The sequence below is a fragment of the Oryctolagus cuniculus genome, chromosome 7, assembly GCF_964237555.1.
Source record: "Oryctolagus cuniculus chromosome 7, mOryCun1.1, whole genome shotgun sequence".
In the NCBI taxonomy this organism is placed as follows: Eukaryota; Metazoa; Chordata; class Mammalia; order Lagomorpha; family Leporidae; genus Oryctolagus; species Oryctolagus cuniculus.
In genome coordinates this window covers 151,880,858-151,899,151 of record NC_091438.1, presented here as the reverse complement: position 1 = coordinate 151,899,151, position 18,294 = coordinate 151,880,858, and the positions used below count along the sequence as shown (strand labels likewise).

The window sequence follows — 18,294 nt, the reverse complement described above, 5'->3', positions numbered from 1 at the left end:
GGCCGGAGAGGCCGCGGCCGTCCCAGATGTTGTCACGGGCGCGAGGGACGCTTGGATCCGGCCCATTCATCAAAGGAAGACGCCCGCTTGAAGCCGGGCCCCCTCTTCGGCGGCCCAGCCCCCAGCTCCGCGGGCTGCGCTCGCTCCGTTTGCACGGGCAGTTCGGATTCGCCCCCAAAACGAGGTCGAGCCGGGAATTAGAAGAAAAAAAAAATTCGTTGGCGATTTCTTTTCGTTATTGGTCCTACGCTCCCCTCGGTCCTGGCCCCCTTCCCTCCTCATGAATAAAGAAAAGTCCGAACCTATCAGATCTCGACGGCCGCCGCCTCCTCCTCCTCGGGCTCCGGGGGAGCACTTTTGCACAATTTACCCAGCGCACCACTCGCGCCCCCTCGCTTCTCCTCTTCTCTCCCCCGGCCCCGTCCCTCCCCGTCGCCTGCCCGCAAGCCCCGAGCCCGGAGCAGGCATCTGCCTCCTCCTCCTCCTGCAGTCCTCCCCGGGACCGGGGAGCAGCCCGCGCGCTCCGCCGCAAGAAGGCGCGGGGCCGAGGGAGGGAGCCAGCCGCGGGAGCACAGACACGCCGCCAGCGGCCCGCTCGGCAGCCTCGCGGCTCCGAAACTTTGGCTCGCGGGCCTGAGCCCCGGGGACCCCGCTGCCCCGCGCGCCCCCGAGCCGCTCCGCGGGTCTCGCCGTGCGCGTCGGCGCGCGCAGCTCGCGGCCGAGCGGAGCTGGCGGAGGCGGCCTTGGGGCCCGAGTGCTTGTTTGCGTGAACTTCCTCGTCGCCACCTTCCCTCCCCCCCCCCGCCAGCCTCCGCCCCCGCCTCCCCCCCCCCCAGCTCCTGGACGCGTTCGCCTGCAGCCGGGGGTGGGGGGTGGGGTAGGGAGTGAGTGTGCAGGGGAGGGGGGAGAGGTTAAAAAAAAAGAAGAAGAAGGAGGGAAGAAAGAAAGAGCGCAGCAGGGGTAGAGGGAGCGGACGGGAAGCGAATTTTGCCGACTCCGGACGCGTCCCCGGTGTGCGCAGGAATGGCTGCCCTGCCCGGCGCGGTCCCGAGGATGATGCGGCCGGCTCCGGGGCAGAGCTACCCGCGCACGGGATTTCCCCTGGAAGGTAAGCGCGGCCCGGCCGGCCTCGCCCGCCCGCGCCCGGAGCCCGCAGCCCCCGGGCCCGGGCGAGGAGGCAGTCTCCAGGGGCGGGGGGCGGCGGCGGCAGCCAGAGCCCCCTGCTCTCCCGGGTCCGAGCCGGGCGCGGGACTCGGCAAGTTTCTGGCTCGGCGCTTGTCGGTTTCTGCGTGGGTCTCTCTGCCCCGCGCGCGGCCTCCGCTTCTCAGGGCGGACACCGCTGGCCTTCACCGCCGGCTTGACCTCCTGGGAGCCGCAGGCTCCCGGCCCCGGCCAGGTCCCAGTGCCTGTCCGCGCCTTAGGCGGTGTCAGAGACGTCTCCTCAGGTGGTTTCTCGGCGGGCTCCGGCGCTCACCGGCCACCGGGATGCTCGTCCGAGCCCTTTTATTTCGAAACTCCAGCCCTGTGTGATCCTTGATCTGCCCGCGCTGCCAAGGATCCTCGCTTTTCCGGAGCCGCCCTCAGACGCGCCTGCTTCCCGGCCGAGAAACAAACTAAGATTAAAAAAAAAAAAAAAAAAAGTAACGATTTTTCCACCCCCAAAAACTTTTCTCTCGGATTCTGGAAGCCTCCGGGGAGAAAACCTGGAGACAGCGCGAGGGCACGGCCTTGTGCAAAGCGGGACAAGTGTTGCTTTGTAACGCGCGGTTCCCAAGTAGCCAGCGCCCGCCCAGGCGAGCGCGGTGTGGACCCAGGGCGCCCCGGCCCCCGGCCGGAGACCTGGCGGCGAGCGTGGGCGGAGACCCTGTCCTGTGTTTTGGGGACCGTTTTAAACTCACGGGAGGCCTTCAACCAGTCACCCAGGAGGCGCCCGGCTTCTGGGGGTGCCGGAGCGAAGTGCTCAGACCTAACGCGCAAAGAGTTTTGTTTTTTAATTACTCGCGTGTGTAATTGTCTGAGCCCCTCGTGCTGGCTGCAGGGGAGGGAAGGCTGGGAGGGGGTGGGCGGGCAGGCAGCCCGCCCGCGCTCCGGGGAGGGGGCCCCGCGGGCAGCGAGACGGCACCGGGTCCCCGCGTTAGAACGAGGCGCAGAGGGCGGCTCCGTGATCAAGTGCGCGCGGGCAGCCACGCAGGCGGCGGAGCGCGCAAGCCCGGGGATTTGCCGAGGCTCTCCTGGAGCGAACGCCAGTGAGACAGGCGGCTGAGGACGCGCGGCGGATTAGGACAATATTTGCCCAACATGACGCGGAATACGGAGGAGAGGCGAGCGCCGGGCGCTGGAGAGGCTCTTGAATACAAAGTTTGGCGCTCGAGAGCTCTCCAGCGCTAATGGCATACCCCGCCGCGGAGACCCAGGGACTCGGGCTCGGCGACGCACGATTTCTGATTAAATCCGAGGGTGGCTTCAGATACCTACTTTTACAGAGAGAGGTGGGGGGACCGCGAGAGCGAGGGAGGGGGCGGCCGGCACAGCTCGGCAGCCCGAGCCTCTTCTCGCCTCCTCCCTTCCAATTAACGCTGTCAGCTCCCTGCGCTCGGGCGGCTGTGAAATCGCTCTAATCTTACGGATCTCCGCAGCCGCCGAGTGCCCAAATTGGGGGGATCGAGGCCGGATTAGTGCACCGGGTGCCCCCCAACCTTCCGTGAGGAAATTGTGTAGACTTTGCATTGAGGCTGCCGGGGCGCCGTCTCCTCCCCGCTCGCGCCAGTCCTGGTTCCCAAAGCGCCCCGCGACCCGGGACTCTGACCAGGTCGCCGTGCCAGCCTCTCCGAGCCTGCAAGGGACAGTGGTTTCAGAGACCGAGTCGGGTATTTGATTCAGGAGCTTGCCGAGGGCACAGTGTGTACCCCCAAATTATCCCAAAACGAAATGAGAACTTTGAGAGTGAGTGCAAGCAGAGGGACAGCCAGGTGACCCCAGAGGCAGGGCCAGCAGCCCGGTGCCACCAGCCCCTCGGCGGTGTCTCGGCTGTAAAAGCACCAGGAGCCCGGTAAACGCTAGCTAGTCAGCAGCCAGCGCCTGCTGGGCCCCTGAAGTGGCTGCAGCGAGCCTGGAGCTGACCAGATGGGCCCCATCTCAGGGGTTCTTGGCTGTTCTGAGGGCAGGAACAAGGCAGCCCCACCGCCCGCCCGCGCCGGAGCCCTGTGTGCGGAAAGCCGCCACTCCCAAGGTCTCCATGGCCCCACCAGCCTTGCCGATCTGCTCCCCGGCCTGTCTCTATACACCCCCCCTTCTCAGCGGCATTCCCCAGGTGTGGCCTCATTCCCTGCAGAGTAGCAGGAGGTGGGGGCGCGGCACTGTGACCCCTCTGCCCACATGCGCAGGACCCTCTCGGAGTGGTTTTCTGATCTCTGAGCCACCAAAGCCCCGGGCTGGCCAACCTCTAGGATCGGCTGTTGGCGGTGTGCGGGTTCAGACAGCACTAAAGTCAGGGTGCACGCTCCTCCTCATCCTTACTTACCCCGTGCCTCTCTCTCTGTCTCGCCTCCCTGCCCTTCTGCAGTGTCCACCCCGCTGGGCCAAGGCCGGGTCAATCAGCTCGGTGGGGTCTTCATCAACGGGCGACCCCTGCCTAACCACATCCGCCACAAGATCGTGGAGATGGCCCACCATGGCATCCGGCCCTGTGTCATCTCCCGCCAGCTGCGCGTCTCCCACGGCTGTGTCTCCAAGATCTTGTGCCGCTACCAGGAGACCGGCTCCATCCGGCCGGGGGCCATCGGCGGCAGCAAACCCAGAGTGAGTGTCTCCGCCACAGAGGCTGGCGGCAGATCTCCCCGCGGGGGCCAGGGGGTCCTGGCTGCAGCCCCTCACCCCAGTAGCACCGGGTGTCTCCCTGCTGCCTGCGGGAAGTACTTGGAGAGAGTACTCCTACTTCCGCACGGCCTCCCATCATTTTTCCATTTCTTGAAACCCCCAGAGATAGTATGGGGGGACCTTAAGAGGGTCTTAGTTGGGTTTTACTTTGTTAGCTCTGTCTCCCTGCCCCTGGCTGTCCTCTTGGGAACCAGGAGTTGGCTGCTTGAAAGGATAGAGGCAACCTCAAAACGGGGGGGCGGGAGGGGGGCTATCAAAGCCACCAGCCCGGCCTGGGGCTCCAGGGAGGTTGATACTGAAAGTGTCCCCCTCCCCGCCCCATCTCTCCACTCCCGCTCTCCCGCCTCCACCTCTGAAGCAGGTGGCGACCCCGGATGTGGAGAAAAAGATTGAGGAGTACAAACGGGAAAACCCGGGCATGTTCAGCTGGGAGATCCGGGACCGGCTGCTGAAGGACGGGCACTGCGACCGCAGCACCGTGCCCTCAGGTGAGAAGGCAGCTGAGCCGCGCTGAGCTGAGCTCCGTCCCCTCGGGACTCCCGCGGCGGGAGACGGTGGGAGACCGAGAACTTGGAGGAAACTTAGGGAGGAAGGGAAACAAGAAAGAGTGTCAGAGCAAATCAAAACTGAAAGGAAGATGGGAAGGGGGGAGAAGGAAGAGAAAGAAGCAAAGGGGAGGAGGGGAAGGGAGAGGGGGAGGCTGGCAGGCCGGGGCAGGCGGCAGCAAGTTCACCTAGAGGGTGTGTGACAAGGGAGGACCCTGGGAGCGAGGCGGGTGTGTCCCGGGAGAGGTGGTGTCTGGGGGCTTCTCTGACCACCTCCCTGAGTAGGCATTCCCCTTCTGTTGCCAGCGCCGGCCGCTGGGTCCTGAGTTCGGAGGCGCCAAACCCTCCTGCCTGTGAGAGAGAAAGTGGCCCGAGTGTGTGTGTGTGTGTATGTGTATAAGAGACAGACAGATGTCCTGGTGCGTGCAGGCCCGCCGGGCTGGGACACACACCTGAGTGTGAGTGTGGCAGTGCAGGCTATGAAGGGGCTGGGAGATGGCGGGAGGCACAGACAAGTGAAGGAATGCACCAGGCGGGTGCGCAGGTGTGAGCGCCCAGCTGTGGGGCGGGTGTGCCCGTCCGTGACTGTGCGATGCCCAACTGCCTGGTGGGGGCGGAATGGAAGGGAGCGGAAGGGAGGAGGGGGCTTCCTGACTTTCTCCCAGGGGCCCCCGGTGGTTTGGGCTCCCCGTGCCCCCCAACGACTTATACGCGCTCTTTTGCCTTTGAATTTCTGAGGTTTAGTGAGTTCGATTAGCCGTGTGCTCAGAATCAAGTTCGGGAAGAAAGAGGAGGAAGATGAGGCCGACAAGAAGGAGGAGGACGGTGAGAAGAAGGCTAAACACAGCATCGACGGCATCCTGGGCGACAAAGGTAGGGATGCGGCTCCAGGCCGGCCGCTGCTCCCGCCGCCCCAGCGCACAGGCCGCTGGGTCCCCTCCGTGCACCCCCACCCCAGGCCCTGGTGGGATGGAGAGCCCAGCGCCCGGGGCCTCCTCCTTCTAGGGGGAGCCAGGCTGTGGGAGCGCTGGGGTCACTGTGAGCCGTGCACCTGAACCCCCGCATGCTCCCGAGCGGGATCTGCCCGTGTACCCCGGGTCCTGAGTCCTCTGGGGCTGGCGTTTTGGCTGCTGTTCCGATGTTGATCAATTATTTATAGGAAACTGGTGAGGAGGCGGGGGTGGGGGTGGGGGATGCGGCAGGAGGAGTCGGCCCCGCGGCTCCCTAAATGAATTTGTTAACCAGAGCCGCACACGCTCGCTAAACGGTCCCTGGAAACCCCGCCTGACAGTTGACTGACCGCCCCAATCAATAAAAATTAGCCAGGGCCAGCGCCGGCCGGAGTGGGGGGCTGGGGGTGCTTTCCTCTTTGGCGCGCGTGCTGCCGGGGCAGAGGAGAATTGAGGTCAAGTTCCCAGATGCCAGGGGTCGGAGGACCCCAGGGGGACAGAGATCTGGGTGCCCCACAGCCTTGCCCACCCCGACAGGCAGGCTTGGGTATGCGCCCGGCGCCCTGCGCTTCCTCGTCTGCCTGCTTTGTTTCTGCCCCCGGGGACATTTCAGCAGACAGGGGCTAGCCCTCCTCTCATCCCCTGTCTTTCGCAGCTCTCTTTCAGGCTCCGTTTGTGGGTGCAAAGTAGGGACTTGGGGAGGGGAGAAAGAAACGGGAGACCTGCAGCCACAGAGGCTGCCGGGGAAAGGAGGGTCCCAGAGACCCGGGCTGCGAGGTGGCAGCAGAGAGAATCGGAAAGACAGCCGCCCTGAGAACCTGCCGAGCCCTGGCTCTGGGCAAAGCTGGGGGCGGTCCTGGACCCTGGAAGCTGAGCCGAGCCTGTTGTGTGTGACTGTCTTTCTGGGGTCCCCTCCCGGCACTCCTAGGTGGGGTCTCTCTGAAGTTCTGGTCCCTCCAACCTTGAAGATGAACTTCACGGACAAAGCCTCCGCAGGCCAGGTCGTCGATGGTGTGTGTGTGTGTGCCGGGGGAATTGGGGGCCGCACAGCCCCCAGTGAGCCTGCAGCCGAGAGCTGGGGCAGGGGCGGGCGATTGACATTGAGGGCCCCAGCGGAGCGGCAGCCCCGCTCGGGACAAAAGGGCAGGGGAAGAAAGGGAGGGAGCTGTGCCTGGCACCCCGCTGTGCGGGGCCTGCCGAGGGGCCTGGGATCTGTGGGAGGAGGCAGCGCTGCACTACCAAGTAGCTCCCGGCCCAGGCCAGTCAGCCCAAGGCGCCGAGACCCCCGCGGGGGGACCCAGTCCTTATTCCAGTTCCCACTGGACAGGGCTACAGGGACTTGGTGTGGGCAGGTCGGTACCTAGAACTTGAGCGGCTTTTCCCAAACACTGCATGCCCGCGGGACACCTCTGCTGAGCGACCCCAGCAAAGCAGAAAGGGGCTCGGTTTGATTTTGGAGAGATTTGATTTGGAGAGATTTTGGGTGCGAAGAAATACAAATAGGGCTACTTCCGGGGATGGAAGGGAAGGAGGTCACCTGCGCCCCCCCTGGGGGGGATTCCTTTGACTCTAGGGGGCTTGGGGGGCTTCCAGAAGGGGCCTGCGGGTGCTTCCAAGACCACCAGCTCGGAAGCGACTTCGCTGGATGGAGGCTTTCTCTGCAGCAGAACCAGGAAGCTGCAAGTCTGCGAGGGTGGAAAGAGGAGCCCTGAGGCTCGAGGTGGGGGAAGACTGAGCTTACGGGTGCCGGGACCACAGAGGGTCTGCAGGAAGGCCTGGTGTCCAAACACACCCCACAGGTTTTGAGTGACAGCAGGCGCGTGGGTCCCTGCGACTGTGTGCCAGATGCCGTGGCATCTCTCGGTGTGATCGCCCCCCTTGGGTCTTTGGGTCAGGATGCCCTGGGCTGTGTGTCCATGCGGGGGTGAGGGGTGGGGTGGGAAGGGGCTGCTTCTGCAGGAGGGTGCTGCGTGGTGGCGGAGAGTGAGCGTGGACCGCGCGGTGCTGGGGATGCCAGGGCTGTCTGTCCATCTGCGGACAGTCTGTTTCGGCCCCTGTGTTGTGTGCCTGGGCGGTTGGCAGGCTCCTCCCCTCTGGCCCTGGACCCAGACAGGACCTCAGTGACTGAGTTAGAAGGTGAAGACACCTCTCAGCCTCCGGCCGCGCCGTCCGGGTCGGGAGGGGCAGAGATGCGCAGTGGGCAGAGCAGGGGGAAAGGTGCACACCGGAAACTTTGTTTTGGCTTCTTGCTCTTGACAAATGCTTTCTCCGGGGGCTGCCCCTCTCGTGGCGGGGAGCCGCCAAAGAAGGGGTTTAAGAGCTCTCCTCTTTAAGCGCTAAAGAGAGATCCCTCCCTGAGTCCGTTTTTTTCCTATCGTCCGCTTGGCATTTAATAATGTTAAGACTTATTAGAGCTGGTAATGAAAACTGGGACTGCTGAATAGGAAACTGTGTTGGAGAGGGGTGTAATAGCTTCCAGGCATGGTAAGAAACTATTTATCCCCAATCAGTCCTCACTCTCAGAGTTGGAAGCACAAACGTTAAGTTGAAGGGTTTTAAAGCAGATTAAATTGAGCTTTTATTTCTGTGCACTTTCATCTCTGTACAGCTCACTCCTGCTCCCCTTGGGCAGAGATATTCATGAGGCTGTGCGTATTTTTTTTTTTTTTTTTGCTCTTATCCTTGTTAAGACTGAGTTATTAGGATTGTTGGTGGTGAGTCCCCCAGACCGCTGCCGACAGGGGCTCTGGCCAGGCTCTGGTCACCTGCAGAGGGAAGTGGACAGTTCTCTGTCCCCAACCCCACAGCCTCCCCTCCTTACCCCTCTCTCCAAGGACCAGGGCCCACCCCCAACCCCTGCTGGGCCCCAGGGAGCCAACAGGGGAAGGATTTGAGGGGAGGGAAAGGCAAAGATGTTCCCAGAATCTGAGCCCAGAGAGATCCTCGTGGGGAATTGGCTAGGGGCTTGCAAAGGGTCAAATCGCTTCTCTCCTAGGAGCCAAGGAGTGAATGTGGAAGAAGTGAGAGGTAGGATAAACAACAATAGCAACACTAACAAGCAGTAGGAACTGGGGCTCTCGCGGGCCACAGACTCACAAGACACAAGCTGAAGCCCAAACTGGCGAGATCAGACGCGGCCCCAGTGGGGCGATTAAATATGGGGAGAGGTTGCACAGCAGCAGCAGATGGAGGAGGAGGAAGGCGGTGGAGGGTGCCGGAGCCCAGTGGGAGAATTTGCCGCTTCCCAAGCTCCCGCCTGGGGAGGGGCCGGCAAGTGAGGCAGATTTATTTTTCTTCCCCTTCTCCATTTATTTTTACAGTAGCTGACTTACAGGTGTGGCGGGGGCACTGCCCGGGGGAGGGTGGGAGAGGAGGGGAGACCCGAGGTGTGGGTTTTAGACACTTGTAAAAGGAGGTGGGAAACAATTTAATTTGGCAGCCCCGATAGCTGCTAATGCGGTTTTCGGTCGTTTGCTACACTGGAGGAGGCTGGTTTGATTGTGTGTACAAGGACCTGCCAAATTTAATTAGGCTCCGGGGGAGCGGATGAAGAGGAGGAGGGGGCACGGCTCCGCTCAGCCCACACCGCCTTTCGGTTCTGTTTCCTCCGCCCAGCTTCACACCTGGAAGGGAAGAGGTTTCTGGGCTTAGGTGAGGAGGGGAGGGGCGGGGGCGCGGGGGCGCGGGGCGCGGGAGGTGCCGGAGCCGGTCGGTGTGTCCAGAAACAATCTGCGTTGATTTAAACCAACAAGTTCGCGCCTCTGTAAATGTGTGTTTAGAGAAAGGTAATTGACACTCCACCAAATCAAAGGATTACCCGGGGTTGGCAATCTAATCAAACAGAGCCCAGGCGGGATTTGAGGCTGTTCAGAGTGGGATCAGCTTCGCATAATGGGGGCTCCGAGGAAGATGGGGGGGGGGTGTCGGGCAAGTCCTCCGCTGCAGGCAGCGCTCGGCGGTGGATCTCGAGTGAGACCCGAGGGGCCGAGCGCGGGGGATGGGGCGAGCGGAGAGGGGGTGTGGAGCCAGGGCGCGCGCCCCCCTCCACCTTTCTCCCACCCACCCCGCCCCCCTCCATCGCAGCGGGGCGAGGGGCGGAGGGAGCCGGGGCTGACGAGCAGCGACAATGGGGAGATAAGTCGCACAAAGCGCGGCGGCGCGCGCGCTCGCGGCCCCGGAACCCGCGGTAAACAAAGTCGGCAAAGTGTTTGCCAGATAAACTCGCGCCTAAATCAAGTGTGACGGGCCGGGAGAGAAGAGACAGAAGGAGATAAGGTTGGAGGGGGGATGAACGAGCGTAATCTAATAGAAGACATTTAGAAAACAAACTTTAAACAAGGGCGAACAGGCGAGCCCAGGGTAATTATCCGCCCCAGAGCGCGGGGGAAGCCGGCGGAGGGCTGGGAGGGGTGCGGGGACTGGGAGCCGCCGAGGAGCTGCGTGTAGGCGGTGGGGTGCCTTTGCGGCTCCACGGGGAACCAGGACCGGGGGCCCCGGGCGGTGTGGGGGGGGGCGCGGCGAGAGGGGCCTGGCTCGGCTAAGGAGGATGCGGCGCACGCAGCCCGCGTCCCCCCCTGTGCGCGCTGTCCCGCCTAAGCCGCGCGGGGCCCCCGCCGCGAGGGCGCGCGGATGCTGTGTGCTCCGCCGGGCACGCACGGCCGCACACCGCCTGTTTGCAGCCGTTTGTACCTAAAAGACGCGTGTGCACGGCGCGGCGGTTAAAGGCATTAGATATTTACCAGTTTGAAATAAGCCTGGCTAAGAAGCAGAGGGAAGAGGGAGACACTGCAAAGGCGAGGCCGGGGGAAGACTTCAAACGAATTCATCATCAGGAATGGCAGAGGGGAGATTTTACCAGGCAGTATTGGGAAGTTATTTAGATATTAATAACACATTTTCCTGAGGCGCGCCGCCGCAGCCATCTGCGCCGCTCTGCGAGCTATTTGGCTGGGTAGAATCTGGGCGTCTCAAATGTTGGGGCGAGATAACGCAATCAGGCTCACCCTGGTCCTAGGACTGCGTGGCAGCGCTAAACCCGGATTAACCTCCCCCCACCCCCGTCGCCCCCTCCCCTTTCACAGCTTTCCAAATTTTCAGTGGAATTTACATGGGAGGATTTGATAGCATATATAACAGCAGCCTTAAGCGGTAAGGTGATTATTGGGCTCGTTCTCTCTCTCTCTTTAAAGAATGCTTTTCTGAAAATGATAGTTGTCACACACTACACGATACGTAAAGAATATTCTATAAAGCATACATATATTATATGTGTGTATGTATGTGTGTGTGTGTGTATATATATGTATATACACAGAGAGAGAGAGGGAGAGAGAGAGGGGGGACTAGGTCTTTGGAGTCTCCAGGACCCACACCCGGTTCTCCAGAGCGAAGTTGATGGGCGTCCTTGTGTGGTGCAGGGTGGATAAGGGCACGAAGCAGTAAGCATGGAAGGTACAAGGGCCTGGCTCTGGCCATGGAGTCTGCAGCCAAGCAGAGCCCACTGAGAAGGGACCGTGTCCGGTGCAGAGAGGGGTTCCTGCACAGAGGGGACCGGCCAGGAGCTCTGGGGCCTTGAAGACCAAGCCTTGGTGGTGGTGGGGGGTGTGGCGGGGATCGCTCTTCTCCCCCTGCTCGCGACTAGAGGGGTGGCCGGGAAACTCAGTTGAGGAAGGGGGTGAGGGGCTCCGGGAAGACTGGGAGGCCCCCCTCAGTTTTCGCTGCCCCGGCCTTCCCTCTTGTCCTCCTCCCCCCAACTCTTGACTGAAAGAGGAAAAGGTGGAAATGGGGTCAGTGCTTTCTGACCTGCTCCGGAGGGATTGGCCCCGTCTGGGGTCGGGCAGGGGGAGGGAGGAGAACTCGGCGGCCCAAATCGAATCAAGGCAGAACGGTGACCTAAGGGGGAAGCTGCGCCGTTAGTAGAGGGAACTCGCCAAAACTTCAAACAAAGTGGGGTAGGGGGAGCGCGCGCGGGGGCGGGGGGACTGCTAGCATGCCCCGGGGAGGGGCTCCGAGGAGGAAGAGATGGGGTCGAGGGCAAAGGGGAGGTGGGGGCCAAAGGAAGGGGTGTGGGGAAAGGGATGCGCCAGGGGTCGCCGGCGACGCAACCGCAGCCTCTGGGGGGTACAGGGAGGAAGGGCGTCCGTCGGGCGCGCGCTGTGGGCTGGCGGGGCGGGGTGGGGTGTGTGCTCCCCAAGTGCAGCTCCGAAGAGGCCTCAAGGGCGGTCCAGGAGGCCTGGGGCGCGCGAGTCTGGGCCTCCCGCCCGGCAGCCTCGCCGAGTGCGGGCGGATGGCGAGGGGCCGCGGGACTCCGCAAGTGACTGCGGGTGAATGGCCCGGCTTCCCCGAGTCCTCGGGTCAGCTCCTGGGCCTTTCGGTATCGTGGTCGCCGGGGCCCTGGAGGTGCGCTGGGCCCGAACCCGGGGTGGGAAGGGGGCGACGTGGCAAGAGGGCGGCGACGATGGAGAGCCGCAGAGCTGGGGTGAGAGCTCAGCGGAGAGCGCGCGGGGAAATTCAGCGCGCGCGAGCGGAACCCGCGTGGCGAGCCGAGGACGCCGAGCGGCGCGCAGGGGCCCGGGGAGGCGCTCAGCAGCAGGAAGAAAGACAAAGAGACGCAGAGGCCCCGAGAGGCCGGCCCCGGGACCGGCAGGGCGGCGGCGGCGGCGGGACCTGGAGCAGAGCCCGCGGGAGAGCGCCAGCGCGCAGAGCCGGGCGGCGGCGGGGGAAGGCGGGAGGCGGGCGAGCCGCGGCCGCCCTTTTGATCCTCGGCGGCTTCCCCTTATCAGGAGCGCTTTCGGTGACACAGGCACAAAGGCAGTTCATCATATTACAGCGCGGCCCGGCGGCTCGCTGCCATCCCGCCGCTTAATTAGAGGCGAGCGAGCGGGGCCGGCGGGGCGGGAGGGAGGCCGGCCCGAGGCGGGGGCCCGGGCTCCGCGCTCCGATCCGGGGCGCCGCCGGGAAGGCCCAGCCCGCGCGCCCGGCGGGGTCCGGACGCGGGGTGAGGGGGCAGGGACCCCGTGTTCAGAGCGTCCCTAAACAGCAGGCCGGGCATCGCTGGGGCAGCAGCCGCTCCCGCTAAATTCTTGGCTTTGGAAAGGGGTCGGGTGGGCCACTCTCCCCCCTCCGCTCGCTCGGGGCGCTGCGCACAGGAGGAGGGCGAGAAAGGCCGAGGCTGCAGCCCAGCGAGCTGAAGGCCTGGTGCCGGTGGCTGAGTGCTCCACGGCTTCCTGATCCCCAGAACTCAGGTGTAGCAGCCTGGGCAAATCCCGGAGGAGCAGGGTCCCTTGTGGGAAGCCGTCTAGTGTCCTCCCTGCCCCAGCTCACTAGCAGTGTAGACTTGGGCCACTCTCAGCCTCTCTGGGCCTCAGTGTCCTCTCATGGGGAAAAAGAAAAACAGACAAAGGTTCTTATCTTTGTGGGGAATCCCAGACCCCTTTGGGAACCGGAGTAAAGACCCAAACAACTGGCCATACACTCGTGTCCACCAGGTAGAATTTTGCAAACCATATTAAGGGGTCCCTGTGCTCTGTCCTGCTTGCTGTCTGTAGGGAGTGGCTGGTTCCGGGAGCAGGGTCCGCTGAGAGCCTGCGCCCCTCTGGCCCTTCCCATCCCCAAATAGAGAAGTGCCCCTCCCCCACGTGGTCCTTTCTGCAGCTTGTGTCTGTGTGCAGAAATCGGCCAGCACACAAGCTGTGTTCCCTTTACGTCTGTACCAGCGTAAGAATGGAATCTCCCTCTGGGGCTGAACACGAGTTTCTTCGTGTTATCATTTGTTGAACACCTACTATGTGTTAAAGACCAGGCCCTTGTCCTCGTGAAGTGGGGAGCAAATGAACCAAGGCCGGGGTGCGTGTGCTGGGTTCACCTGGCCTCTCTGCTAGGCTGCCCCATGGGGGTGTTTGCGCAGGTCCATGCCGGTGATTGGGGTTGGGGCTGACTTTGGCAGGCGGTGGCCCCCAACCTGACCTCTGGACTGGCAGACAAGGACCGCTGGGGCCTTGCTGAGCCGAGCCCCGGGTAGCAGGGAGAGGCCTCCAATAGGCGGGAGATCAAAGGGGTCCCTGGATGGGACAGAAAAAGGGGCTGGGTGAAGTCGCTTAGAAAACACCCTGTTTTTCTGGGGTCCTTGTTGTGAAACCCACCTGAGGGGCAGCCTTCGTTCTGCGGGTGACAGGTGGAGGGGGCAGCTTGCTGGCACCGTCTTTAGGTCACTGGGGAGGGGCCGCAGCTGGGAGGCGTTCCGTGAGGTGTCTCTTGTGTAGGCAAACTTTGCGGTAGAATTTGTGGGTCTGGGCTGAAGGTTTTTGGGTCCCTGGAAACTCCAAACGCACAGTGGATTGATCTGGGTTGCAGACCCAAAATTCAGATACAAGCTCAAGTTCGCCTCCAAGGTGATCCTTTTGGGGGGGGAGTCCCCTGGAAGTGCCTGAACCCTCTGGCTACCAGCAGAAGCAGAAGTGCCCTCCCTGCTGACCCCACCCGCTCCAGCCAGGACCCCCACCTGCTCCTGCACCCCACATCCTTGTTGTCTTCCTCCTCCTCCTCCTCCTTGCTCTTCTTGGGCTAAGATTACACTTCCGAGGGTCCACAAACCTGGTAGAAGAAATTCCAGTGGGGGGGGGGGCAGGGAAGGGGTGCAGCTGGGAGAAACTTTCCTGCCACTCGAGTCCCTTCTGCTCCTGCTGGCCAGCACCCCCCACCCCGTCCTCTGTCCCCCAGCCCCGGTCCCCTGTCCCCCAGCCCCGCTGCTGCCTGCCAGTGCCAGCACTCGGGATGAGACTGCATTGTTGCAGATTCCTGCAGTTCTGTTTATTTGTTTCCTTGGAGGTGCTCAGAGAGTGAACCCTCCATAAAAAGGCTCGGGAACTTTCTCTAATAAATGGGACCAAACTTCCCTCTCTCCCTTCGGGGTTAGGGGACTGCCATGGGGCCGCTGGCTCAGAGCTTCTCAAAGTGGCCCTTTAAGTCGCCACCCCCACTCCCGCCCCAGAAGACCCCTCTTTCCCCTCGGGGCTGGGTCCTGGGTTTGAATCCCCCCGGCGCGGGTCGCTCACGGCTCCTGAGCCCGTTTCCATCTCTGATGAGCGGGGCCGGAGCCCCGCGCGGCCTGGGAAGCTCCCAGGAATCTGGGCCGCGGACCCCGGGCGCCCGAGGGCGGGGAGGCTCGGCGCTTGGCCGCCGCCCCCTGCCCGCCTCCCCCTCGGCGAAGCCCGACTCGCGCCTCAATGGCCACTTTAGAAATACAAACAACTTTAGAAATAAAGTAACCAAACCCGCGAAAGGCGCTTTGAAGGGGCGAATGCCTGGTGGCGCTTTACTGTGGTGTGGCCGAGGCCCCGGCCTAATCCGGCTTTCATTTCCACCGACGGCCGCGGGGGAAGCGCTGCCGGCCCCGCGGCCCCTCAGGAGGCTGATTAGGCCACAAAGAGCCCCCATTATCACGAGAAGAAAACCGGGGGGCGGGGGGCGGCCGCCCGCGCCCGGCTATTGACTTAGCGGATGAAGTCAAGAGCGGGCGCGCCGGGGCGGCGGGGCCGGGGGCGGGGCCGCGGCCCCTCGGGGCGCGCAGAACCCGCTGCAGCCCCCAGCTCAGCCCTGGCTGCCGCTGCGGGGGCGGGGGCGCGGAGGTGCGACCGGGCCGGGAGTCGGGGGCGGGTGGGCCGCGCAGCTCTGCCTCCCCGGTCTGACCCTCACGACCTGGGTTCTGGGGTCTCCGAAAGCCACCCCGACTTTGGCCCCTGAGGGTCTGTGATGGGCTTCCGACTCCTCTTGGGTGTTGTGGAGTCTGTGTCCGATGGCGGGGGGGGGGGGTGCGGAAAAAGGGAGAAAGAAAAAGGGGCACCCTGGACCCAGAACCTTGGGATCCCCTGAGAACCTCCATGGCGCAAGTGAAGGGTTCCGTTATTTAAAGCATTGGCCGGCTGTGCTGCTAGATAAATATTACCCCAACCACCCCCTGCCTCTTCTCTTCCCCTAACCCACAGGCTGCTCCCTTGGCACTGGGGACCTTGGAAGATAGAGGGCTGTAAGTCCCCAAGTGGTCCCTAGGGTGGGAGCAGAGACCCAACCCTTACAGGCGAGGGGTCTCCGGGGACGCTGGGAGATGGCGTGGACTCTCCTCCCCCTGGTCGTTTCTGTCCCCTCCCAGGTAGATGCTGGGCAGCTCTGGGGACAGTGGGGGCGGCACTAGCTGGTGATTGAGTCTCCGGCTATAAAGGAGGCAGGTAGGAGCCTGTGACACAGACCCCAGGGTGAGCTGAGCAGGTCCCTGTGGCACTCGCTCCCTCCCTAGCCACCCCTTAGGAATGACCCGGAAGTGCTAGGAAGCCCCCTCACCTCTTTACCCCTCCTCTGATGAGAGGTCACTCCCTGCTTGGAAGACTCAGGAGGGAAGTGAGGACCCGTTTCGTGGGCAGAGGGGTGCTTGGAGGGTGTCCATAGCGGAGTGAGGGACTGAGCAGAGAATGTGATGAAGGGGTAAGGGGCGGGGGTGTTAATGCTGTGGCCTAGGAGCAGAGGGGGCAGGAGAGGGCTGCCCCAGGAGTGCTGAGCCCTTGACTGGCTCTCAAGCCTTTTCCTGGCTGAAATCCCAAAGAACAGAGTCAGAGGCCAATAGGCCTTTGCGTCATCTGGCCATTTCACAGATGGAAAAACCGAGGGCTGGAGCCCCAGAGGAGAGACCGCTCGCTCCACCTGGGCGCTGGCAGAAGTCTGGCTTCTAGGAAGCTGGACAGCCCTGGGCAATAAGGTCCTTTTGCATCCTTGCAGTCTCCATCACCCGCTGTGTAATGCCGTCCATTTCACTGGGGAAACACAGGCGCAAGGAAGTGGTGGGGGGCTGTCCCCTAGCAGGCCTGCAGGACCCTGAGAGATTGCTCCAAAGAGGCCAGGAGGGCCCCAGTGCAGCCCCTCTTCTTGACCCATCTGGACAGTTGGCACCCTCCCTGGTTCTTTGGGCCCAGGAGAGACTGGGGGTCTCAAGCCAGTCCTGCCTCCTGTCACTCATCCCCACTTCCGGCACCTGTGAGCGCCTGCTGGGGTCTGGAGACTTGGTCACTGCCACAGTTTAGCACTGAAGGATCTGTTCATCCTGGGAAAAGTTCTTTGAGCTACGAGGCAGAGTGATCTGGCTTGGACTGGCGTTCACATCTGCCTGCAGACGCCCCGTGCAGAGACCCTGGCCTTGCCCCGGCCGCCATGCAGTTCCGGCTGAGACGCTTGGTCTCTCCAGCCCTGGGTCCCTTGGTCTGAACCGTGGAAAGCCAGGGTCAGCCTGGTGGTTTTCCAGCTGTGTTCCCTGGAGACGCGGGGTTCCCCGAGGGAGCCCTGCTGCTCGGAGCAGGTGCCCGTGGGAGGAGATGTGCGGGGGGGCCTTGCTGCCCAGTGCTAGAGGCTGCTTGCTGGGTGAGACAGGGCTGTCTTCTGTCCCCGGCTACTTGGCGGGGCGGAGGGGGCGGAAGCTCTGTGTCGCCTGGAATTGGAGCCTGGGGCTCTGGTTATTGGTCTTTAGAGATAAGGTGATAGTGCTTATCTGGTGACAAATGATTTCCCTCCACTTCAGTTCCCCGGAGTAGCCAACTTTCTCTCCTGGCTGGAGAGTCCACACCCACCTCTGCCTCATCAGTCCCCCGCCCAGCCTGTGTGCCAGCAGGGGAGGCAAGGACCTGCTCTGGGCTGCCCTGGAGGCCTTGTGGTCCTGCTGGGCTTGGACACCAAGCCGCAGCCGCTGGGATGGGGCTGGAAGGAGGAGTCCGGGCAGACGGTGGGTGATGGAAAGAGAGGTGAGCAGCGGAGTTGCCAGGGTGGTTTTGCAAAAAAAAAAAAAAAAGGGGGGGGGTATCTGGCCCCTCCCGGAGCACCGGCTTTTGAGTGGTCCTCCTGGGTCATTTCGACGGCCACCCCAGTGGAGAGGCGCAGGTCTAGTGCAGTACCCAGTTTGCAGGTGGAGAGACTGAGGTCCAGAGAGAGGAAAGGACTTGTTCCTTGTTGCACAGCAAATCGAGAGCAGAATCAGAGCAGGCATGCGGTCTCCAGGCTGGAGAGCCCGCATCCTGACTGGGGCACGTATCCCACAGTGGCTGGGTCCCTCTCCTTTTGTCACTGTCAGGGTCCAGTCTGCCCAGGCACCAGGCTGGGAACAGTGAGGCCAATAGAGCCAGCTCTCTGCCCGGTCCCCTGTTCCCAATCCCCTTCTTGTGCCGCGGGCACCCACTTTTACCCAGATTCGTAAAAGTAGCTAAAGCGCCATGAAAGGCGCCCTGGGGGCAGGTGTTTGGCCTCACCACGGAGGTCCTGGCGGGGATGCCCTCACCTGGTATCAGAGTGCCCGGGTGCCAGTCCTGGCTCCACTGCCAAGTCCAGCTTCCTGCCAATGAGCGCTGGGAGGCAGCAGCGATGACTCAAGTACGTGGGTCCCTGCCGCCCACATGGGGGACTGGACTGAGTTCCCAACTCCCAGCTTCAGCCTGGCTCAGCCTTGGCTGTCGCGGGCATTTGGGGAGTGAACCAGCAGATGAGAGAGATCTTTGTCTCTGTCTCTCAAAGAAAAATAAATTAATTGAAAAAGACACCCCAGCAGGCTCCACACTGAGCAGGTCCCTTAGGTCTGCCTCAGTTAGCTCACGCAGCCCATAAAGGGGCAAATGAGTTTCTGTGCAGAAGGGGTCCCTGGCACACAGGAAGTGGGTGATGCGAGACCGGAAGTACTTTGAGTGGGATTGATGACCTCCAGGGTTGTGAGATGCGGATTCCCCGCATCTGGTGCCTGGTGTTTCTTGAGGGGCTCTAACACGTATGTATGTTGTTGCTGCGTTTTAAAAAGACTCGCTGCAGGGTTACGTGATCCTGCAACATTTCGGATCATAAAAAGCATAGGAAATAAAAGTAGGGCTTCCCCAGCACAGCTACGGTCTTGTTGAGCTTGG

The 18,294-nt window shown here is 62.6% G+C and overlaps 1 protein-coding gene across 2 annotated transcripts in view; it reads left to right on the top strand.

Moving 5' to 3' along the window:
- Positions 1-908: 908 nt before the first annotated feature.
- PAX7 (paired box 7) overlaps positions 909-18,294 on the top strand; it is a 93,218-nt gene continuing 75,832 nt past the window's right edge. Inside the window, exons 1-4 of one of the 2 annotated variants that reach the window (XM_051858050.2) lie at positions 909-1,108; positions 3,563-3,798; positions 4,235-4,364; positions 5,166-5,294. In XM_051858050.2, coding sequence (XP_051714010.1) covers positions 1,024-1,108; positions 3,563-3,798; positions 4,235-4,364; positions 5,166-5,294 — 580 coding nt within the window. In that variant the 5' untranslated portion in view covers positions 909-1,023. Of the gene's footprint in view, positions 1,109-3,562; positions 3,799-4,234; positions 4,365-5,159; positions 5,295-18,294 lie in introns of both variants that reach the window. The other variant, XM_051858048.2, reaches the window with a different exon arrangement.